General features: G+C 34.8%; 4 protein-coding genes across 5 annotated transcripts; 1 reads left to right on the forward strand and 3 right to left on the reverse strand.

Moving 5' to 3' along the window:
* Window positions 1–411: 411 nt before the first annotated feature.
* Window positions 412–2570, reverse strand: LOC135688474 (trace amine-associated receptor 9). The gene has a single exon (XM_065205335.2). It carries the CDS (start codon window positions 2300–2302, stop codon window positions 1457–1459), a length of 846 nt encoding a protein of 281 aa, XP_065061407.2. The 5' UTR covers window positions 2303–2570; the 3' UTR covers window positions 412–1456.
* A 2698-nt stretch (window positions 2571–5268) lies between these two features.
* LOC135688430 (uncharacterized) lies at window positions 5269–11518 on the reverse strand. Its single transcript, XM_089115781.1, has 2 exons — window positions 10210–11518; window positions 5269–6673 (listed from the first exon to the last, which is right to left on the reverse strand). Exons 1-2 carry the CDS (start codon window positions 11041–11043, stop codon window positions 5825–5827), a joined length of 1683 nt encoding a protein of 560 aa, XP_088971907.1. The 5' UTR covers window positions 11044–11518; the 3' UTR covers window positions 5269–5824.
* A 1020-nt stretch (window positions 11519–12538) lies between these two features.
* Window positions 12539–20608, reverse strand: LOC148957221 (cation channel sperm-associated protein 3-like). Its single transcript, XM_089115719.1, has 9 exons — window positions 20419–20608; window positions 19475–19544; window positions 18098–18407; window positions 16381–16610; window positions 15366–15494; window positions 14781–14846; window positions 13900–13962; window positions 13244–13401; window positions 12539–12816 (listed from the first exon to the last, which is right to left on the reverse strand). The coding sequence occupies exons 1-9, from the start codon at window positions 20451–20453 to the stop codon at window positions 12714–12716; spliced, it is 1164 nt and encodes a 387-aa protein (XP_088971845.1). The 5' UTR covers window positions 20454–20608; the 3' UTR covers window positions 12539–12713.
* A 94-nt stretch (window positions 20609–20702) lies between these two features.
* LOC135688431 (mitochondrial coenzyme A diphosphatase NUDT8) lies at window positions 20703–24171 on the forward strand. Of its 2 annotated transcripts, none has more exons than XM_065205276.2 (5): window positions 20703–20912; window positions 21495–21845; window positions 22252–22384; window positions 22524–22604; window positions 22951–24171. In XM_065205276.2, the coding sequence occupies exons 2-5, from the start codon at window positions 21532–21534 to the stop codon at window positions 23191–23193; spliced, it is 771 nt and encodes a 256-aa protein (XP_065061348.2). In that variant the 5' UTR covers window positions 20703–20912; window positions 21495–21531; the 3' UTR covers window positions 23194–24171. The 2 variants fall into 2 exon arrangements, with proteins under 2 accessions (XP_065061348.2, XP_065061346.2); XM_065205274.2 differs by lacking the exon at window positions 20703–20912 and adding an exon at window positions 20963–21151.
* The last annotated feature ends 93 nt before the right edge of the window (window positions 24172–24264 follow it).

Genomic DNA, 24264 nt, shown 5'->3' on the forward strand with positions numbered 1-24264 from the left:
AAAACAATGAATCTAAATTAAACTCATTCCATCATGATAAGTAAACAATTGTGCAAAGTCTCTTAACATGTTCGAGCTAGTACCAAGACAAGAGTTTTCTAATGTTTTAGCGATCTCAGTACTGAGATTCTTACGCAATGCATTTGACACAAAAGTTGCGTATACAAACTATTCTATGCTTCCATAAACATACTTTTAATTAATTTGCTTGTAAATATTGTAGGCCTAACCTATTCCTTTGCTTGTCACTGCTATGAAAGTCGTTGAAAGTACTCCGCATATTTTCACTGTGTCTCTAACTTCACTGCCTCAACACGCTTAGTTTCAGAAAGAGGTTTAGAATTAAACAGGTAAATAAGACAAAACCAAAAAAAATAGTTATTCTTCACTCTATAAAAATTGTTTTTTAGCAATATAGTTAGGTCGAAATCTAGGGTCCCGTGACAACTTTAGGATAACTTGTTTTGAAAATTGATTTTGGTATTTCAAAGTACGCTCTTCAAAATGAGCCAGGGTACATTTTGATTTTCGATGGGCGTTGGCCAGAAATGACGTCATAAAATATGCACCTATAAAACCTTTTTTACGGTCATAACTCGAGACAAGTAAGTCAACGTCATTCAAACTACACATCATTCGACTCCTCGTGAGGAAAGCTTTCGAAACTATATGTGAAACTGCCCTTTCAGTTTCCTGTCTGTGACGTCATCGACCTTCAGTGACGTCATAGCATAATTTGCTGATATCATAAAAATATAACTTGATGTACATCATTCGAAAGCATTCCTCACGAGGAGTCGAATGATGTGTATTTTGAATGAATTTGAATTACTTGTCTTGAGTTATAACCGTAAAAATGATTTTACAGGTGCATATTTTATGACGTCATTTCCGGCCAACGACCATCAAAAATCAAAATGTACCCAAGCTCATTTTGAAGAGCGTACTTTGAAATACCAAAATCAACTTTCAAAACAAGTTATCCTAAAAGTTGTCACGGGACCCTAGATTTCGACTCAACTAATATTTAAACATAAAAACAACAAAACGTAAACAGCAATGTGAAAACAGAATAACAGAATACAGAATACATACAATTCTATTTGAAATTTCAAGTGAATAATTTCAATTAACAACTAGGTATGTCTCATTTTAATTTTCAGGCAAAAAGCATTAACCAAACTTTGTCATTGCCCAAATGTCTTTGAAAAGAGCAATCAAACTCCTTTGATACAATGCAAACTGCGTTACAAGTCTCGAGGTTCTGGCTGCTAAGATTTGACTCATCAATTAATGTAGATTTTGCAGTTGAAGATGACTTATAAAGGTAAGATTCCAAGATAATCTTTCAATATACCCTTGATGCTTAACTGCCACCCGAATTCCTTATTCACAAGAGCCTCCAGTCATCTCACAACATTGACATTTCAAAAATATGGCAAGACTCGTATTGAAACTATACCTCGCGATGAAATGAGTCTTTAGCTGCTTTGCGAAATGCTTTCATTCTTGCGTAGTATATCAACGGGTTTACAAGACTATTTGCCAATGCAAAACACTCTGCCCAAGGATAAACAAACTCTTTCACATCCTTGTAGAAATCTGCTGATTCCAAAATGTTTTTCACGACTATCGGAGCAAATGAAACACAGAAGGCAATTACAACGACCAACATCACATATGCCTTGTCTTTATTTTCTTTTCTTTGCTTTTGCTGTCTCTCAGTAATGTTAGGTGCTCTCTCAATCTGAGCTATTTGTTTGCTTTGCCTTCTAATCACTCTAAAAACTTTCCAGTTGCAGTACAAAACGGGCAGCAAACCCAACATTAGTAAACTTGTGCTTGGAAAATTAACACTAAAATGGACAACAACTATTGGAATAGTGGCAAACAAAACCAAAACAGAGGCAATAATGTGCGTTTTGCATGTAGCATGTTCATGGAACCAAAATGGGTGGACGACAGCAATGTATCTGTCTATGCTAATGCAAGTCATATAAAGAAGAGAGGACACCATTAAAAACGCCAATACATATCGTTTGTATTTGTTTGTTGGGCTCTTGTCAATGCTGTTGAGTCTTTTCCCATAATCTTCTAGCCATAGAGGGTGTCCACAAATGCCAACAAGGAAATCGCACATGCTCATAGCACCAAAAATCATATGTGAAGGTGTGTGCAAGGAAGGTGTTTTTACCAAAGTTACAATGAATGTTCCATTGAGGATCGATGTCAGGAGGGCAACAATCGAGTCGATGGTCAAGAATATGATTATGTTTATATCATACCAGCTCGCCAAGGACATATTTTTCTAGCACCAGAGCAGCATGAAATAATCAAATGATATCCACGCGAAGCAATATACTACCAAGGTCCGGTATTATTAATATTCCTTAACCAATAAGCAGGGACAATAGCTGTTGACAATGACGACCGGATTAAAAAAGATTTGCCTCAGAAAACTCAAACCAAAATTAAATTTGAAAACTCTGCAGTGCAAGAAGAAAATTACTCATGATATCAAGAGTCTTGGTCTTATGGCTGCATGCGTGCAAGGCCTTTCTGCTAAAAGTAAACAGTTTTCTTTTCTAAAAGATACACGTTATCCAAAAGCAAAGACTTTCTTGCCATTCGTTACAACAATCATATACAAGCAAATACAGCTGCATCTGCTTTTGCAAAAACATGATACGATTAAAGGTAAATAGTCGCTCATAGGATCAATACTCTAAAATAAAAGTAGACGTTTTCTTTGAAAATAGGAGCAAACTGAACTGTCAAAAAAGACAGAAAATTGCATCTGCTTTTCAGAGAAGCTATGAAACGAAAATTTAATATATGACAAATAGTAGCTTGATAGTGAAACACAGCTACTTGAAATGTTGCTACACCCGGCTAATGACACATGCTGGGAAGTCCAACCAATGCAATTTTTGTGGGTAGATAAGCATTCTCTGATGCAATATTCAATTCGTTACTGATATCAGTTTGCCTCTTTACACCCTCTCTTTCTCAAGGACCGATTGTTAAAATGATTTGTGTCGGTGCTCGTTGCATAAAAAGTATGTTACAAAGATCAAAACCACTAAAAGTGGCTCCTGCTTCTAGGTAGGTTAGATCTTTATGACGTAGGTTCTGTCAAAAGGAATTGTAGATACAATGACAAAAAAGTCATCAACATAATAAATGTCTTTGCAGCTTATAGCAAATGACAAGTAGGGAAAATTCTCTTAATACCAAAAATAAGTCCAGAGAAAGGCAAGGAAAACTTTGCAACAAAGGAAAAATCTTTATAGCAATGCCTACTAGAATCAATGCCTGAGAAAATGATGCTTTTTATCAATGTACCTCTAGTAGAAAGTTTCAGACTATTTGAGAAAATCAAGCTATTAGTAATGTATGGTACCCTCGTGTTTAGTTAGACTTTAGTCAAGTGACTGACCTATAATAATCGCTTTTTAAAGTAATTCGCTATTCTGATGTAGTATTTTGCTTAGTAAACTAAACATAAGTCTACGTTAAATATTACAGTAAATAACAGTAGCCTGTCACTTTTGAAAGTTTGACGAAATCTCGTTGGTAATTTAGTAGGTTGTAAATAGCTTTGAAAAAATTTAAGTTGTCTTAGAATATTTAGAATTTTTTTTATAATCGTGCTAGCAAATTTTTTGGTGAAGAAGCAATCAATAAAATCAACAGGGAATTACTGATTTCTTTTCTAGTCTAACCCTAGCTGCCAATATTTTAGTTTAACATCGTATTGTAGGAAGTTTTTGAGTGTATTCTATGGTGAATCATAGATTTTTTATATTCTCAAAGAATTTTTCAATTTTGAACGTGAATAAATTTTCCAGAGGGGAAAACATTATTTGGCCTGACAAGAATACTGCCTTTTTTTAAAACAAGAATTACCACCATAAGGCAGACATGCATCTTTATTAGAATGCCGGAAATTCGACTTTTATTTCTTCACAACTTAGGACAAGATGGTTTTAAAACCTCCCAGCTTTTATTGAAACAGCACAAAATATTGCAAAGACGACGCTCAAGAAGCGGCTGTAGAATGCCACGATTAAGTGGCAACAAAACGATGAGACTGTCTCACATATTCTCTTCTGTTCATGGAAAGAGGAGAAAAATAGACTATTGTTTAAAAAAACGAAAGTAACTAGGAGGAGGTGGATAATTGTCCCTCCTCCCAACCCTTAGTTAGTATGTAAAAGAGGGCTTCTTTCACCGAACCATAGATGCTAGGAGTAATACTTCAGTGTTCTAAAAACCACTGGCTTTTTCAAAACCTTGCTGAATAGCAAAGAAAATAATTTGCCTTGCAAAGCTTTGATTTTTATCTTCCTTTCAAAGCAGCATCATCCTTCCTTAGTTTTTGCTCCTATCTCGGTTGCCTTGGTTTCCAGATTTAAACAAGGAACATGTGAAGAAAGAGCTAAAAAATCTAGCAGGCACTTTTATTATCTAATGTAAACACCTCTTGCTGGTCAGACATTAATTTTAATGAACATTATGTCAACGAGCAGAAAACCTAACTTTATTCAACTTTAACGATTCTTTGTTTTCGTCAAGCCCTGTTCATCACTCTTTTGCACGAGTTCATACTTTGTGTTTGCAAAAGAAACACCATTTAAAACCTTTGAAAACTCTTGCCTATTTGTTTTGTTTGGTAATCATGTTTCCTTTATTTCCCTGAACCGATTAGTGTTTCTTTTCAAAACAGAGTACTTCTCAACCTTCTTAATGAACTTTTATAAATTTTGGCTGACAATCAAACGGTGAGGCAAATCATTACAATGTTCTTTTGATGTATGTAAACGACAGTCTAAAAATGACAAGTTTAGGTGCATTATCCACAAACAAACAACATTGAATCTAAGTTTAACCTATTCTCTCCCGGTCGCTTAACACTTTTGAGTCAGTACCATGAGTTTCTTATTCCCGGAACTTAGTTTTTACAAAATGCCTTTTTTATAAAACGTATGTTTACCGATATAGGCGTTATGAATATAGCCCCTAACAATCATTTCCATTCAATGTTGCTAAAAACGCATTTTTTGTCAGTTTACTTGTAAATATTGTCAGCCCGACCCGTTCCTTTTGCTTGTCACTGCTATCCAAGTCTTTAGACTCGAAAGTACTCCACATATTGTCGGGCTTATTTTTGTCGATATATCCCACAATATTTCGAACTAATAGATTTAAGACCAAACAAGGTTTAAAACAAAGCAGATAAAAAAGAAAAAACTTTTAAGCAAACAGTATTATTCAATCTACAGAAATGAATATTGGGCAACATTTAAGCATAAAAAAATCAAAACGTGGACACAAAAAGGAAAAATTTTAATTGCAATCTGTTAAGTATTTCAAGTAAATCAGTTCAATCAACAGCAGGTAATATCTCACTTAAAAGTAATATCATAAATGAAAATAATTTTTCATTGAAAAGCAGTCACTAAAAGCATTAACAGAGGCAATCAAAACAAAATTGATAAAAACAGGATACAGATGATCGTTAACCGTGTAGGTTATAATAGCCTTATCGAATTTTATAACTTCTTTGAATATTTTTACTGATATTGAGACTAGAACTTTATTCAAAGAAAATCGCGGTATTAGTTTTTAGACTGCTGAGGTTTGAATGGGAAATTAATGTGGTGTTTTGCACAAGGAAAGGCTCCAAGATATTCTTTCATTATACCCTTGATTTTTGACATTTATTTAACATGCATTCTTGCTACTAGCGTCATATTCACAAGAGCCTCAAGTCATCTGGCAACATTGGAAATACAAAAATGTGGCAAAACTCTTATGGAAATTATGCCTCTCGATGAAATAAGTCTTTAGCTGCTTTGCGAAATGCTTTCATTCTTGCGTAGTATATCAACGGGTTTACAAGACTATTTGCAAATATGAAACACTCTGCCCAAGGATCAACAAACTCTTTCACATCCTTGTAGAAATCTGCTGATACTAAAATGTTGTTCACGACTGTTGGAGCACATGAAACACAGAAAGCAATTACAACGACTAACATGACATATGCCTTGTCTTTATTTTCTTTTCTTTGCTTTTGCTGTCTCTCAGTAATGTTAGGTGCTCTCTCAATCTGAGCTATTTGTTTGCTTTGCCTTCTAATTACACTAAAAACTTTCCAGTTGCAGTACAAAACGGGCAGCAAAACCAACATGATACTTGTATTTGGAACATTAACACTAAAATGGACAACAACTATTGGAATTGTGGCAAACAAAACCAAAACAGGAGCAAAAATGTGTGTTTTGCATGTAGCATGTTCATGGAACCAAAATGGGTGGACGACAGCAATGTATCTGTCTATGCTAATGCAAGTCATATATAGAAGAGAGGACATCACTAAAAACGCCATCACATATCGTTTGTATTTGTCTGTTGGGATTTTGTCAATGCTGTTGAGTCTTTTCCCATAATCTTCTAGCCATAGAGGGTGTCCACAAATGCCAACAAGGAAATCGCACATGCTCATAGCACCAAAAATCATATGTGAAGGTGTGTGCAAGGAAGGTGTTTTTAACAAAGTTACAATGGATGCTCCATTGAAGATCGATGTCAGGAGGGCAACAATCGAGTCGATGGTCAAGAATATGATTATGTTTATATCATACCAGCTCGCCAAAGACATATTTTTCTAGCACCAGAGCAGCATGAAATAATCAAATGATATCCACGCGAAGCAATATACTACCAAGGTCCGGTATTATAAATATTCCTTAACCAATAAGCAGGGACAATAGCTGTTGACAATGACGACCGGATTAAAAACATTTGCCTCAGAAAACTCAAACCAAAATTAAATTTGAGAACTCTGCAGTGCAAGAAGAAAATTACTCATGATATCAAGAGTCTTGGTCTTATGGCTGCATGCGTGCAAGGCCTTTCTGCTAAAAGTAAACAGTTTTTTTTTCTAGAAGATACACGTTATCCAAAAGCAAAGACTTTCTTGCCATTCGTTACAACAATCATATACAAGCAAATACAGCTGCATCTGCTTTTGCAAAAACATGATACGATTAAAGGTAAATAGTCGCTCATAGGATCAATACTCTAAAATAAAAGTAGACGTTTTCTTTGAAAATAGGAGCAAACTGAACTGTCAAAAAAGACAGAAAATTGCATCTGCTTTTCAGAGAAGCTATGAAACGAAAATTTAATATATGACAAATAGTAGCTTGATAGTGAAACACAGCTACTTGAAATGTTGCTACACCCGACTAATGAAACATGCTGGGAAGTCCAACCAATGCAATTTTTGTGGGTAGATAAGCATTCTCTGATGCAATATTCAATTCGCTACTGATATCAGTTTACCTCTTTACACCCTCTCTTTCTTATGGACCGATTGTTAAAATGATTTGTGTCGGTGCTAGTTGCATAAAAAGTATGTTACCAGATCAAAACCAGTAAAAGTAGCTCCTGCTTCTAGGTAGGTTAGATTTTTATGACGTAGGTTCTGTCAAAAGGAATTGTAGATACAATGACAAAAAAGTCATCAACATAATAAATGTCTTTGCAGCTTATAGCAAATGACAAGAAGAGAAAAATCCTGTTAATTCCAAAAATAAGTCCAGAGAAAGATAAGGAAAACATTGCAACAAAGGAAACAACACAGTTTCTGAGAAAAACTTTATAGCAATGCCTACTAGAAGCAATGCCTGAGAAAATGATGCTTTTTATCAATGTACCTCTAGTAGAAAATTTCAGACTATTTGAGAAAATCAAGCTATTAGTAATGTATGGTACCCTCGTGTTTAGTTAGACTTTAGTCAAGTGACTGACCTATAATAATCGCTTTTTATAGTGATTCGCTATTCTGATGTAGTATTTTGCTTAGTAAACTAAACATAAGTCTACGTTAAATATTACAGTAAATAACAGTAGCCTGTGACTTTTGAAAGTTTGACGAAACCTCGTTGGTAATTTAGTAGGTTGTAAATAGCTTTGAAAAAATTTAAAATGTCTTAGAATATTTAGAATTTTTTTATAATCGTGCTAGCAAATTTTTTGGTGAAGAAGCAATCAATAAAATCAACAGGGAATTACTGATTTCTTTTCTAGTCTAACCCTAGCTGCCAATATTTTAGTTTAACATCGTATTGTAGGAGGTTTTTGAGTGTATTCTATAGTGAATCATGGATTTTTTATATTCTCAAAGAATTTTTCAATTTTGAACGTGAATAAATTTTCCAGAGGGGAAAACATTATTTGGCCTGACAAGAATACTGCCTTTTTTTAAAACAAGAATTAACACCATAAGGCAGACATGCATCTTTATTAGAATGCCGGAAATTCGACTTTTATTTCTTCACAACTTAGGACAAGATGGTTTTAAAACCTCCCAGCTTTTATTGAAACAGCACAAAATATTGCAAAGACGACGTTCAAGAAGCGGCTGTAGAATGCCACGATTAAGTGGCAACAAAACGATGAGACTGTCTCACATATTCTCTTCTGTTCATGGAAAGAGGAGAAAAATAGACTATTGTTTAAAAAAACGAAAGTAACTAGGAGGAGGTGGATAATTGTCCCTCCTCCCAACCCTTAGTTAGTATGTAAAAGAGGGCTTTTTTCACCGAACCATAGATGCTAGGAGCAATTCTTCAGTGTTCTAAAAACCACTGGCTTTTTCAAAACCCTGCTGACTAGCGAAGAAAATAATTTGCCTTGCAAAGCTTTGATTTTTATCTTCCTTTCAAAGCAGCATCATCCTTCCTTAGTTTTTGCTCCTATCTCGGTTGCCTTGGTTTCCAGATTTAAAAAAGGAATATGTGAAGAAAGAGCTATTAAATCTAGCAGGCACTTTTATTATCTAATGTAAACACCTCTTGCTGGTCAGACATTAATTTTAATGAACATTATGTCAACGAGCAGAAAACCTAACTTACTCAACTTTAACGATTCTTTGTTTTCGTCAAACCCTGTTCATCACTCTTTTGCACGAGTTCATACTTTGTGTTTGCAAAAGAAACACCATTTAAAACCTTTGAAAACTCTTGCTTATTTGTTTTGTTTGGTAATCATGTTTCCTTTATTTCCCTGAACCGATTAGTGTTTCTTTTCAAAACAGAGTACTTCTCAACCTTCTTAATGAACTTTTATAAATTTTGGCTGACAATCAAACGGTGAGGCAAATCATTACAATGTTATTTTGTTGTATGTAAACGACAGTCTAAAAATGACAAGTTTAGGTGCATTATCCACAAACAAACAACATTGAATCTAAGTTTAACCTATTCTCTCCCAGTCGCTTAACACTTTTGAGTCAGTACCATGAGTTTCTTATTCCCGGAACTTAGTTTTTACAAAATGCCTTTTTTATAAAACGTATGTTTACCGATATAGGCGTCATGAATATAGCCCCTAACAATCATTTCCATTCCATGTTGCTAAAACGCATTTTTTGTCAGTTTACTTGTAAATATTGTCAGCCCGACCCGTTCCTTTTGCTTGTCACTGCTATCCAAGTCTTTAGACTCGAAAGTACTCCACATATTGTCGGGCTTATTTTTGTCGATATATCCCACAATATTTCGAACTAATAGATTTAAGACCAAACAAGGTTTAAAACAAAGCAGATAAAAAAGAAAAAACTTTTAAGCAAACAGTATTATTCAATCTACAGAAATGAATATTGGGCAACATTTAAGCATAAAAAAATCAAAACGTGGACACAAAAAGGAAAAATTTTAATTGCAATCTGTTAAGTATTTCAAGTAAATCAGTTCAATCAACAGCAGGTAATATCTCACTTAAAAGTAATATCATAAATGAAAATAATTTTTCATTGAAAAGCAGTCACTAAAAGCATTAACAGAGGCAATCAAAACAAAATTGATAAAAACAGGATACAGATGATCGTTAACCGTGTAGGTTATAATAGCCTTATCGAATTTTATAACTTCTTTGAATATTTTTACTGATATTAAGACTAGAACTTTATTCAAAGCGAATCGCGGTATTAGTTCTTAGACTGCTGAGGTTTGACTGGGAAATTAATGTGGTGTTTTGCACAAGGAAAGGCTCCAAGATATTCTTTCATTATACCCTTGATTTTTGACATTTATTTAACATGCATTCTTGCTACTAGCGTCATATTCACAAGAGCCTCAAGTCATCTGGCAACATTGGAAATACAAAAATGTGGCAAAACTCTTATGGAAATTATGCCTCTCGATGAAATAAGTCTTTAGCTGCTTTGCGAAATGCTTTCATTCTTGCGTAGTATATCAACGGGTTTACAAGACTATTTGCAAATATGAAACACTCTGCCCAAGGATCAACAAACTCTTTCACATCCTTGTAGAAATCTGCTGATACCAAAATGTTGTTCACGACTGTTGGAGCATATGAAACACAGAAAGCAATTACAACGACTAACATGACATATGCCTTGTCTTTATTTTCTTTTCTTTGCTTTTGCTGTCTCTCAGTAATGTTAGGTGCTCTCTCAATCTGAGCTATTTGTTTGCTTTGCCTTCTAATTAGTCTAAAAACTTTCCAGTTGCAGTAAATAACGGGCAGCAAAACCAACATAATACTTGTATTTGGAACATTAACACCAAAATGGACAACAACTATTGGAATAGTGGCAAACAAAACCAAAACAGAGGCAAAAATGTGTGTTTTGCATGTAGCATGTTTATGGAACCAAAATGGGTGGACGACAGCAATGTATCTGTCTATGCTAATGCAAGTCATATATAGAAGAGAGGACACCACTAAAAACGCCATTACATATCGTTTGTATTTGTTTGTTGGGCTCTTGTCAATGCTGTTGAGTCTTCTCCCATAATCTTCTAGCCATAGAGGGTGTCCACAAATGCCAACAAGGAAATCGCACATGCTCATAGCACCAAAAATCATATGTGAAGGTGTGTGCAAGGAAGGTGTTTTTAACAAAGTTATAATGAATGTTCCATTGAAGATCGAGGTCAGGAGGGCAACAATCGAGTCGATGGTCAAGAATATGATTATGTTTATATCATACCAATTCGCAGACATATTCTTCTAACACCAAAGCAGCAATCAAATTATATCCACGCAATGTAGTACAATACCAAGGTCCGGCAATATAATAATTCCATACCCAGTAAGCAGGGACATGACAATGTCCTGTTTCAGAAAGATTTGCCACAGTAATCTCAAGCCAAGATTGAATTTAAAACTCCGCAGCTTTAGAAGAAAATTACACTGATGGCAATGGCCTTGGTCTTTTGCCTACCTCTGTGCAAGGCTTTCAGCTAAAAGTAAACAATTTGGTCTTCTTGCTTCCTGCGTGCAAGGCTTTCTGCTTAAAGTAAACAATTTGCTTATCTAAAAGATCCATGTTTTCCAAAATACATGTCTTTCTTGCCATTAGATGACAAGCAAATACAGATGCATTTGCTTTGGCAAGAACATAATGAGATTAAAGGTAAATAGTCGCTTATGTGATCATTACTGTAAAACAAAATTAACATTCTCTTTGAAAATCGAAACAAACTGAATAGTCAAAGAAAAACGTCAGAAAAATGCATCTGCTTTTCACAGAAGCAGGAGCCAAAAGAAAATTTTAGCTTCTGATGAGCAATAGTTTTGAAGTGACAGCTTTTCGAAAGGTCGTGACACGCGACTAGCAGCAGACGCGGTGAATTTTTGCAGGTTAATAATCGTTTCCTGATGCGTGATTCAATGCATGACTGATACAATGGCAACAATTTGCCTTTCTTTCTCAAAGACCGTTTGTTACAAAGGTTTTTGTCGATGCTTGTTGCATATAATTAATGCTGCAAAGATCAATGACATAGAAAGTAGCTCCTGCTTCTAGATTGGCTAAATTATTATGACGTAGGGTCTGTCGTAGGTAATTGCAGATTCAATGACAATAAAGTCATCAACGTAACAAATGTCTGTGCAGCTTATAGCAAATGACAAGGATGAAAACATATCTAAATACCGAAAATTAGTCTAGAAAGACGCGGATAACTTTGCAACAAAGGAAGCAACACAGATTCTGAGAAAAAACTTTATAGCAATGCTTTAGAAAACTGTGCTTCTTTTCTAATATAACTCTAGCAGGTAATGTCAAACTATTTGAGAAATCCAACTGCTAGAAACCTTTAGATTCAAATTTATAACAATTCGTTGACATTTTATGAGTAATTTAGTAGCTCGTGAATAATTTAGGAAAAATTTAATTTAATTTAGATTGATAATTGAGAAATATTTCCTAAAATGGTACCAGCAAACTGTTTTTTGGGGAAGAAACAACGGATAACCGATTTCTTATTTTAGGATGTTTTCGATTATGGCCTAAAGTGAATCGTAGATTCTTTTTTATTCTCAAAGAATTTTCCTTATGTCAGCTGATTCGAACGTAATGGAATTTTCCGGAGGAACAAACTGTCTTTTCTACAAAATAATTAACACCAAAAGAGAGACACGTTGGTGAAGACGATTCACATTTCTTCACAACTAAGGACAAGATGATTCTAGAACCTTCTATTTTTTATTGAAACAGCTTCAAAATATAGCAAGAGACGACACTCAAGAAGCCAAGATTTATTGGCAACGAAAAGGTGGGACTGTCTACATCGGGTTGGAGAAATGATTTGAAAAAATGAAAAGCTGCTGTGCTTTTATCAGTGAAAGAGCTGTTGCACCAAAACTTACATGGTTGTTTACAATTTCTATTAAAGCTTCCTTTTGAAGAGGCTCAGTGGGTCCTTTTTCTTTATCTTTCTTTCAAGCAGCTCTGCAATTACATTTGTCATGTTGAAATGGGCTTGTTGGCATCTGTATAATAAAAAGTAAAAAGGCTAGTCCGAGAGAAAAGTCCTTGATTTAGATATTATGGGTAGAAATCTCTTTGTTCGATATTGTTTTTCTACATCGGATTTTTCTGTAGCGACTGCAACTTCATCAAAAAGACCAACCACTTTAAAATCAAACAGTTATTATCAAAGATTGCCAAATTTTAGGGTAAGAATTATGCTTGATTAAAGATTTAAATTTGAATGTTGGCGAGTATAACTCAGATGGTTAGCAAGCAGTATTTAGAGTGTGAAGAAAATGCTGATACCAATGCCAGCATTGCCTCTATTCTTTTAGGAACTTGCTCTTATCATATGATATCTATTTGTCATAGTAATGGTATTTCATCTATAAACGGGATTGATAATTGAATTTAATTCAATTCAAATACACTTCTTTTACCATTTACCTGTATGAGTACATGTCGAGATGATCAAGTGAATCTATGTACGTTTCCAGCCAAGTCAAATTACAGGCAACATCTGTCATAATGACGTAATCATCATGACTAAGGGTACGTCTGAAATGTTGAGTCATTTCTGCAAAGTTTGCATACTTGCTGTTTTTCTAGAATAAAAAATAGGCAAAATTGAAAGCATGATGAATAGCAGCCTCATTACTAACCACTCCTAAGTTTTATTTTTCAACTAGAATTTCATGTAATGGAAAGTGGATAGCCATAAACTGAATTATCAACCTACTATTCATCAGGCTTTCGTACAACATAATTCCTCGGTGCAATTCTTTTGATAATTGATGATTTAGAGCGACCTGATGCTACATGATCAAAATTTTAGGGCTATCTATCAATTATTTCTTCCCATCGTACAGCATTTGCATACTGCTATCAAGATAAATTTATTTAGGTTATTGCATAATTACTTCAACATAAAAAATGTTTTAATACTTTTCTACTGAAAACATCTGCTTCTCAACCTGCAACCTAATTGCCCTGATTATTTTATAAGCATGATTGATCAATTTACAGCTTTGTGAGCTTTCAGAGACACTCTTTACCTTTTTAAATTGCGCTGATTTGCATTATAAATCCGCATTCATACATACCTGTTTTTCTAACATGTGCTTTACATCTTCTCTTTGACGCTTGTAAAGGTAATCTTTTTTCAGCTGAAACAATGAGAATTTAATACCAAGTGATAGAGACTGGCTTTAAGATTCTAAGATTTTCAAAAGCAGATTTCGATATATTTATGGCATCAAAATAAACAATATTTATTTAACTGCACAATTGCCTTCAAGTTGACAGTTATTTGGATTGCTTTGAAATGTTTAAAGTTTTGGGAACATTTTCTAAATTTTGCTTCTAGTATTTAGATCAGGGGCGTACCTAGTGGAGGGAGGGTAGAGGGTGTGACACTCCCTAGTGATTTATGAATTGGTCAGTAAATCTTCAGTTTGCCCACAAAATCCTTGGTTGGTCGGTTAGTGAAAAAAAACACCTTATTTGTTCTACATCTATGTCTTTATCGATAAATTTCACTCTTGATGACCCTCAACCCCACTGGTCTGAAAAGTCAAGCTAAACCACTGAGCTAGAAGAACTAGATAAATATTTTAGATTCAAAATTTTTGTTTGATGCGTCGATTATAAAGATTTTTAGTTGCTACTCAAGGTTTTAACGCTTAAGGTTTGTACAGCTTTGTCTACAGTAAATCAAGCACTCTGCAAAAGAAATATTGCAGTAAATATTCCTTAATTCATAAAACATCATTTTCAATTCAAAATCAAATGAACATTGCAAAAACGGATAACACTAATGATTTACAAGTAAGATTTTCAAATCGAAACAATGGCCTAAAAGTCATAGCCCTGAAGTACCCCTAGAAGCGTCTCCTTGACTTCTCATCAATTGTGGTTTGGTAACATTTGGTTAATCTCCACTTGCAACTTGTTGACACGCTCTTGCAAAATATACTTTTCCTACCTGCAAAATTGCTTCTTTTTCCTGCTTTCGTGTTGCATTATACCTCTCTGTGGATTCATGAATATTCTAAAACAGATCTCGTGTTTAAACAATAAAGGGCTACTAAAAAAAGGAAGTTGGGCAAAATTAAAGTTATTGTTGATCTAATGATAAAAGTAAAATCATCTTTAATCTTTAATTCTGCAATTACCTAACATTGAAAATGTTTGAAGCAGTGTGAATACGTCAAAAACTCGTAAAAACAGCATAAAATGCTTAAAAGAGCAAAAATTTTAGTTTTGGGTTGAAGTGACAAGAATTTGTTTAGTTCAGATTGTATTGAAAAGTCTATATGAAAAGCAAATAAACACTTCCATACGATGCAGGGCATACTGAAATCTAGCATTGAATTCAATGAAGAAAGGCGCACCAAAAATCTTTTTTAATCTTTCGATCATGCTTTTTACTTCAAATAACTTTAAATGTGCCAGAAAGTAGCTTACAAACTGCAGGAAATATACATGAATATTTAACGAGCAACCCATGACTAGCTGCAACACGAGGTGAGATTGCAAAAGAGGCCAATATATAAACATGTATCGTCACCATTATGATTATTCCAATGAATAAATTTGTGAAAATGAAGTGACCCAAGAAGATAAAGATGACAGTGAACCATTGGCTGTATGAAAACTTTGCATCAAGTCGCTTCTGAATTTGTGTCCAACCATCAGCCTTAAGAATAAATGCATTTAAATCTTGTTAAATCGGACTTTCAAGAAAAAAGGAATCAATCTGACTAAGCAAATATCCGACTCATTCGGGGTACGAATTTTGACTTGAATAAAGCAAGAGAATCCATCGGCCAGGGCCATCGCTAGCCATTGTGTTAAAAGGGGTGCTTAGATCCCATCCTTCCACAATGTTGATGAGCTATCATATATCTGCTGACAAGTCTGAAAATTTGCCGACGAAGCACCCTTGAGTCGCAAAAAACACTTCGATTTTAAAATAAATTTTTTTTCGGGGAGTGTCAGCCTCCCGCGACCTACCGCAGCGACGACCCTGCCCGCGGGAATCGAAAATCAGTCCGACTTAAAGAAAGTTCGAGTTGCACTGTGTTCGACATAACGGGATTCAAGTGAGCTAATTACGATTATAAGTTGCCTTTTCAATAGATAGCCAGATTAAAGGTTAGAAAACAAGGAATGAACAAATTTTAAAGAGTAGGAATCTTGAGAAAAACTTATCAAAGGAACTGCATGCATGCATTAGATGTTGCCAATTTGACGTTAAAGCATCTTTGTACTTGGTTTCGGATAACAAAATTTATCTCCTAATTACAATTTTAATTTCCCTACGCAACAAAATGCTTTGTCAATCGTATTGGAATACAAATCATCAAAGTAATTTAGAACATAATGAGATCCAATAACCCTAACCTTACATTAGTTTTATTATTTCATTAATACACTTTCTTATAATAATATGTACCCTGGGAACCAGAGCTACATATATCCAAGTGTGGAAATACAAGAGAGGAGCGAAGAAGCTGAGGAGCGGAAAAGCGGAGGAGCGTCTAGCTCAGCTAGTCTAAGAACTTCACAAAATGTCATCTTACCGTCACAAATGTGAACAAGGTAAGCATGGCATCACTTAGGCTTCCCCACCTCTCCTTGTCACCAGTCTCGTCATATCCAAATATATAATAGCCAACAACGCCGAAGAATATCATAAGCAAAACCAGTAATACAACAACATTGACGACTGATTTGCGGATTGTGACTATCAATGCGTTTACAAGCACTTGCAGCCCCTCAACGAAGGAGATTGTCCGCAGCGTTCTTGCGACTAAAAGAAAAGGCATTACTATTCAATATACAAAACCTTACAACTCAAGATTATATTCGAAAATGAAATCTAGATAAAATGTATTGTTTGCTTATAAGAAAGGTGAAGAAAGGTAAAATATGGAAAACACATTGTCATGAAATAGTAAAATAATTACTACGAACTGTATGTAATATTCGCTTGGATACATTCCAGCTACCTGCATAATCATTAAGGAAAGTTAGAAACAGTTCTGTCCTTTACATCTTAATATGTAGAGTAAGATCTTTTTGCTAAAGTTATTTACTGAAGGAGAATTGACAGGCGCACTATTATCCAAAAGCAACTCAAATAATGGCGAGCTGATAATTTGATGTATTATGTGCTGCTTGCTTCCAATTTCTTACAAACCTCGCAAAATTACTTCCTAAATAAATCGAGAAAAATCATTCCTAAGATACCTGCTAATAAAAATTCTTGCATCTATCTCTAATCTTATTCCTACTTCTATCCTTCAGTCCACCCTTTTAAAAGTAAATACCGTATTTACTCTAATATTCCCGCTGCGGGATTAGCGTTTCAACCCAACAAAAAAGGCGGGATTATTAGAGAGGCGGGTATATTGGAGAGGCGGGATTATTTTTTCAATGCCTTGAAGTCTAGTTTGAGGATACCGTTTCAACAAAAAAGTCTCTTAAAAAAATATGCAATTTCAACATGTATGGGAAGATTAAAATTAAATGGGGGGTGGGATATGTATTTTCACAGACAAGACAAAGCAGATATTGTGCTTTATAGACAGTAGTACGAAGTCAAAGAATCAAACGTCTTTTTATGCTGCGAGACTTGGATGTTTAATAAACTTGCAAAATAAGACAGCTCTTTGCCCTCTCCCGTCTATGACATTATCGTGTGATCTAACCCATTCACTCCAAGTTTCAATCATTGATTTTCAACCCATACAGAGTGTGTAAAGAATAGCAAATGCAAATTAAAAGTTTCAATCCCGCATGCAGGATAACTGGGGAGGGGGATTATTCTTACAATCTATGAATTGCAAGCGGGATTACTAGAGAGGCGGGAATAAAAGAGAAGCGGGAATATTAGAGTAAAAAAGGTATGAAACTTAGAGGATTTTCATCAATTTCTGGAGCATAAAGATCACTCGCTTTAAACATTTCTGTTGGTTTCTTTTACTTTGGGACAAGGTTCCCTCGTATGGGCCAATTCAACAATTTTGTGAACATTTGTTACGAGTATTTGTAAAGCTCGATAAAGCTTAGAAATTTCATTCTATAAGCCTGAGAAATACCTAATGTGCGAAAAATGTTACAGTTATGTCAGATTGTGCTTGGTTTTAGGGCGGATTTTCCAGCTATTACCAAATATTAAGATCATAGCCTAACACTGTGATAAACAGCCAAAAATCTTTTAAGCAGCTTTCTCTTCTCATTTTGAATAAAATAATTTCAATCTTTGCTATCCTTGATGATAAAAACATCTTTTACCTCGAAGAAGCCGAAGTATTTTCAATGAGCCTTCATCAACTTCCAACACTCTCAAATTGTCAAGGAGTACTTGGACATACGAAAGAGCCAGCACAGCGAAATCGAATATGTTGTAACTACTCTTCCAGTAATTTTTTGGTTCCGCATAGACTTTAAGGGCAAATTCGATCGTATAAATGACAAGGAATATTGTGTTTAGAGTGAAGAATGCATCTGCATTGTTTTTCTTAAGATTCTCAATGGTTTCTAAGCCAACAACTAGCGAATTGATCAGAATAACCAGCATCACAAATGCATTGAATATTGGCATCTGAAATGTCAAAAATACACAATGCTTAAAGTGAAGTTTGTTATTTATGCTAGGTTATCATCATATAATATTATCTAAAGGAATTAGAACTGGTATAAGATTATGGTACATGCATATGGAAGGCAACCTAAAGATCAGATACATAGACCAGAATGCTCAAAGAAAATTTGGTGCCACCTTCTCCCAAAACCGTTCAAAATTCTTTCGTAATGTCTGTGCTGACTTACGCTAATTTAAACCTTTACTCATGAATAACTGAAACAAAGCACACAGTAAGATTAAAGACAAAAATGGAAACCAGGGATAAGCTACCATTTCAGTCCGTTGATTCAAAAAAGTTAGTTTCAGATAAACTAATAGTCGCATAAACAAATGGCGGATAAAAGCAATTAAATCATAAACGTCAAAAATTTAGAAATCTCAATCATTGAGAAATGTGGGCTCGAAAAACTTTTTATTTTTGGAAGGGTACTTTGTTTTTAATTTAGCATTGTTTTGAGTTTTAGAAAAGCAAAGTAAAATGTCAATTTTTCCACGTTTTCCAACCGTTTTATGTTTTCCACATTTTCCGCATTTTCTACCAGGCTAATTAAGCAAGGAGTAGCTGATTGAAGAATTGAGGGTCAAGGAAAAGTGGGGGGGGGGGCTAAAACCGAATAAAAAGTCATCGTCATCATCATCATCATCATCATCATCATCATCATCATATCTGTCAGCAGGGACGGATTTAGCGGTGGGTTAAGAGGGTGTGATATCCCTCCAATATTTCTGTGCTCTTAGTTAAACTTTGCTGTCATTCGGTAAAAATCATTTGTTGGTAGTCAGTAGTAACAGAATAACGCCAAGATTTTACATTATTTATCTTCTTATTTTCTTTACCGTAAAGTTAAAAATCAAATTTTGAAAATGAGCGCTTCCGTCATTTTACATCAACCTGAAGGGTGTGATGGCACCAAGATTCTATTAGTATCTAACATCCCCTCAATGATTGTTGCTTAATTCCGTCCCTGTCTGTCGCGTTAAAATGAGAGATGAGGCTAGTCGCGTTAAAATACCAAATGGTCTACCGTCGTTATTTGGCGAACATGGCGGTGAATTGTGAAATCCCATCTTTTTTTCTTCTTATCAATCAATGCTCTGCGAGGGAAAATTTTCAATTTGATTAATAAGAGATCTTAACATGAAGTCATAGTTTGTAGAAAAATGTAATTAAGCAGCTTGAAACCTCGTTGTAATAAGCTCGTCGAAAACCGTCCCCGGTAAGAGGGAGCCCATTTTACAAGAAATTGAATGACTCTTGCCTTTGCTTTTTGCAAACCGATATTATTTTGTCCCAGTCAGTCTCAAGTTTTCCTTTTAAACTTTTAAAGTCTCTTTGAGACCAATTCTCGATCAAATTTTAATGCCCTAGCTTTAGCTACATTTTCCTGCAATCCTCTGTAACTTGCTGATGAGAGAGATATCTTCTGCCACCAGAAGTATTGTTAATGATCAGAATGTATTTCGAAATATTTATTTATTATCAATCTTATCAATTCTTAGGAATCAATCTTAGTGTCAGTCAAAATACCTGTGGGGTACCTGTGGTGTAGTGGAAAACACTGTTTCCTCTCGCCACTCTAGGCAGATGCTTACCTGGTTCCAGCCCACTGCACAGAGCCCGCAACAGAAAGGGCAATAAACGGAAAACAGGTTAGGGGCCAGAAAGCTCAGGTACCTGGAAACCAGAAGAAAAACCCAGAGTCTTGTTTGATTCAAGTATGTTGCTCATCACTTGGGTACACTCAGGAAGGATAGAATTAGTGCAGGCAATGTTGTTTGAAAATAATGGGAACATAAGGGTTTATTAATTGGAAACAAATGATTATGATAACCCTCGGAAAACATATAAAAATTTTAACGAAAATTTGATTTCGAAAAAAATGTACGATGTCAAGTATATATACCAAGTCATATAATAGTAATTTTAATGGCAAACTTGCTACATTATCAAAGTAAAGGATCTCCGTACCTATTTAGATCAAACGTGTCTGCTCCCAACTGCATAATGCGATATTCTGAAGTCTAGTATTAGCTTGGCTTCTTGGCTTGCATTTGAGAAAGAAAACATCAACTCCTCCAACTGAAGTTGCCATAGTTTGCTGACGCAAGCACAAATCACAGGGAAACTCGAGGTTTAAAAAAGTGGCCTAAAGATAAAGTTAAACATAACCCGAGTTGGATTAGGAGAGGACCAAGTAAGTAAATCAATCATTTGCTCAGGAAGACATAAGATATAAAATAAGTTACCATAAGATGAGGTAAAAAATGACCATATATTTTTAGCCATCGGGCATCATGATATCAAACGGGCTGTTTTCTAGTTATCAACATCTTGTAAGCATGGAAGGTCTACTGCGCTTGACAATATTACTCCGCGATGATGATTGCACTTGTTAGCAATGCTATAGGATTTCACCAGAGCTGTGGCATTAGCAAATGGGACTGTTTGTCAATTTGTGCTGGGTAATCTCTCTGTCATTGATTGTTTTCAAGTTAACACTTGTTAGCTACTTCATTTCAATCTCGCATGAGAAAGTGTGATACTTTGCACATTGGTAGAAATACACAACATTTTGTAACGAGAGGTCCTTAGTGCCAGTATGCAGAGTTTTTCCAATGCACATGCGATGATGTTTTTTCTGAAAAATGAGGCTGCAGACTTGTGACAGGGACTGGCACCATGGAATTTTGATTTTATATGGGTGGGTCCTGAAAAAATTGGCATTGCTAGCTTTTATTTATGCATTGTTGTACTTAATACATGTATTTTTCAACATCAAAAATACAATAAACTAAAAAAACAGAAAAAGTTGATCAAGTGATACAACTCTTCCACCCTTTCATACGTAATCTGTAAATATATATAAAATAGCAACATCTAGCAACAAATCTAAAATATTTTTTTTAAATGCAGTTCGAATTAGTCTTTGCCTGTCTTTAATGGTATTTTGCAAATATCCTCTTAGGCAAGCTATCTTTGAACTGTTTTTTGACCTCGTTTGAAAATGTAACCTTTTGTTCTAATTTCACTCTGCTTTTTCATAGGTGTTGTGTCTAAGCCGTTGTGTTTAGGTCTGTTGGCATGTGTCATTGTTTACTGATTAGAATCAGCCTTAGAAATTCATTGTTAAGAACTGCTATAATCAGAGGACTAAGCATATCTTCATCAGTAGATCACAAGATACAATGTTTCTTCGAAAATGGAGCTAAAGATTCTCTTGAAAAACAATGTAAAATGTTACTAAGTGATCCTACGCTGCAGAGAATTCAAAGATCTGCCCGTGTTACCAAAAAGTGTGCTGGTGCTCTTGTCCCTATATGTATTGTTGAAGGAAGACCATCGCTGCTTTTTACAGTCAGATCGCATCATCTGCCAAACCACAGAGGTGAAATAAGGTCAGTGGCATATCCTTATATGCTTTAAGATCAGGTAAAATTTAGAGCCTGGATACTAGTGTACTTGCTTGACCAGATCTAGAGTACAGTCTTTAGATGTAGGTTTTAGTTCATGATCATAACCTGATCTTGCTTCACTAATCTCCTAGTCAAAAGTTTGATGGTTTGTGAGTTTTAAAGCCATATCATAAATAATGACTTACAAGCAGAACAACTGAAACACCACCTCAAAGCCAGCCAGCTTTCTAAAAAAATCAGACTTGAAATGAAGTTTGCTTAAAATATTGTTTCTTTAAACAGACATGGTTCCTCTGATGCATTTTTAACTTATGTGTTATGAAGAAGATATTAAAAACTATTGATGGTTGAATGATTACAGTATCTTTGATCAATTGTTTGCCTTAAGTTTTCCAGGAGGGATGAAGAATGACCAAGATCTTTCAATTGAAGCTGCTGCCTTAAGGGAAGCTGAGGAGGAGTTAGCTTTGGACAGAAATTCCATTAGAATTCTTTCATCACTAGGACCATTTTTAAACCGGGTAAGGTCCTTGCTTTTATTAAAATTTGTTTGATTTTATTTCTGATGACATATTACGAGAAACTATATTATTTTCAGCTACCCAAAAAGCATTCAAACTAGTTTGAATTTTGATCATAATTTCAATTCGTGTTTTTTAGAAGGCTACAATTAATATAACTGCAGTGTTTGGGTATGTTGGTGACATTGATGTTTCTAAGCTGAAATTTAGTGACAATGAGGTATGTGATATTTGCTTTAATTGTGCACATTTAAAACAGCACATTTCCTGACCTTCTTTAGCAGAATTGTGTCAATTTAGAACATTTAAAAAATAATGACTAGACAAAATCAGTTAATATAAGTCAAAAATTCGTTTGAATTTAATATCATTGGTATTTTGAATCTAGAAATACAAATTTTTAATGGGAACCAAGAACAGGAAGTTATGCCATAATGCATATGTCTACTGAATTATAAAAGTTGAACTGTTTTTTATAAAAGTTGAACTGTTAACTATGATATATGAACCACTGTTAACTACCACTCTCCTAGTGCATAAGAATGTTGTGTTTTTCATTGTTTCAGGTTACTGAAGCTTTTACTGTTCCTATAGCTGACTTGTTGTTGGATGGTAATAACAGATACACAATTTTTAGGAATGGATGGAAGCTTCCAGTATTTTTGGCAAAACAGTATCATATATGGGGAATTACTGCAAGCATTACTGATACCCTTCTCTGGATGATTACTCATATCGATTATGAACGTAAATTCACCTTTCTTCGAAATAATATACAAAACTCTTTTTGCAAAGTCAAATCAAGCTGATGTTAAGCGAAAAGCAACAGGTTATGTTTTTAAGGACAAGTAAAAAGTGTGAATAAATAATTTCTATTCTTAAAACTCTATTTTTGGTTGAAAATTATATTCTTATAAATTTATGCAAAATGACTGGTGTGGTGCTTATATAATGATTAGATGGAATGTTCTGCTCAACCGAAAGTGATTTTGCATGAAAAGCCTTGGAATGGTCTAAGCCAAATTAGAATAACTTTTTTCATCTGTTAATAGCAGTGACAATAAACACTTAGTTAAGAATAGGTATTCTATGATGTATCATAAGCAACAAAATCAAGCTTTTCTTTTTTCAGCTCTATATACTCAGTACAAAATTTTCAACACATTTTTTTAAGAATTTTAATCACAGTGATTTTTGGGTCTGGGCATCTGCATTTTTAGGAATGTGTTTTAAAAACATTTTTGCACCTACCCTGGTTGTTACATAGGAAAAGTGCCACCCACTCTCCCCTTAGAATTTTTTCACATTGATGTTTTCTTATTTCTTTCCTTCTTTAGTATGAAGTCAGTATGACAATCAGGGGCGTACCTACCGGGGGGTGGTACACCCTTGGGTTTCTGGCTGATGAGTTGCTTTTTTATTATGTTCTGCCCATTTACAAGCTAATTGCTCAAAACATACAAGGGGCATTTGGAATTATTGCTCAAGGCAAAAAACGTGGGAAAAATCTGAGAAATTTGTATTGGGCCAATGATGGTGCAAATTAGTCAGGTTGTGGTTTCAAAAGATGGACGCCTAGAAAGCCATGACGTTTTAAGCAATGGGATTTGAAGAACTTGTAACTTTTCAAACCTAAAATTTGGAAAATCTTATTTCCTTGTTATCACAAAATATGCGTCTCAAAATTATTTTTTCATGATATAAAAGATACTCTGCTAGCAATATTTGCTTATCGAAATTCGTCAAATCGTTACCTCTTTAACTGAGAATTGCTGCTACCGTCCACGAAGATATCATGACCTCGACCAAGGGGTTTGAGTTTTAATGATCAGAAAAGGATAAGGATCGCATTGTTTACAAATGGACTTTATCCATTGTTA

This window comes from Rhopilema esculentum, unplaced genomic scaffold, assembly GCF_057945365.1.
Source record: "Rhopilema esculentum isolate cy_ngs unplaced genomic scaffold, ASM5794536v1 HiC_scaffold_36, whole genome shotgun sequence".
Lineage (NCBI taxonomy): Eukaryota > Metazoa > Cnidaria > Scyphozoa > Rhizostomeae > Rhizostomatidae > Rhopilema > Rhopilema esculentum.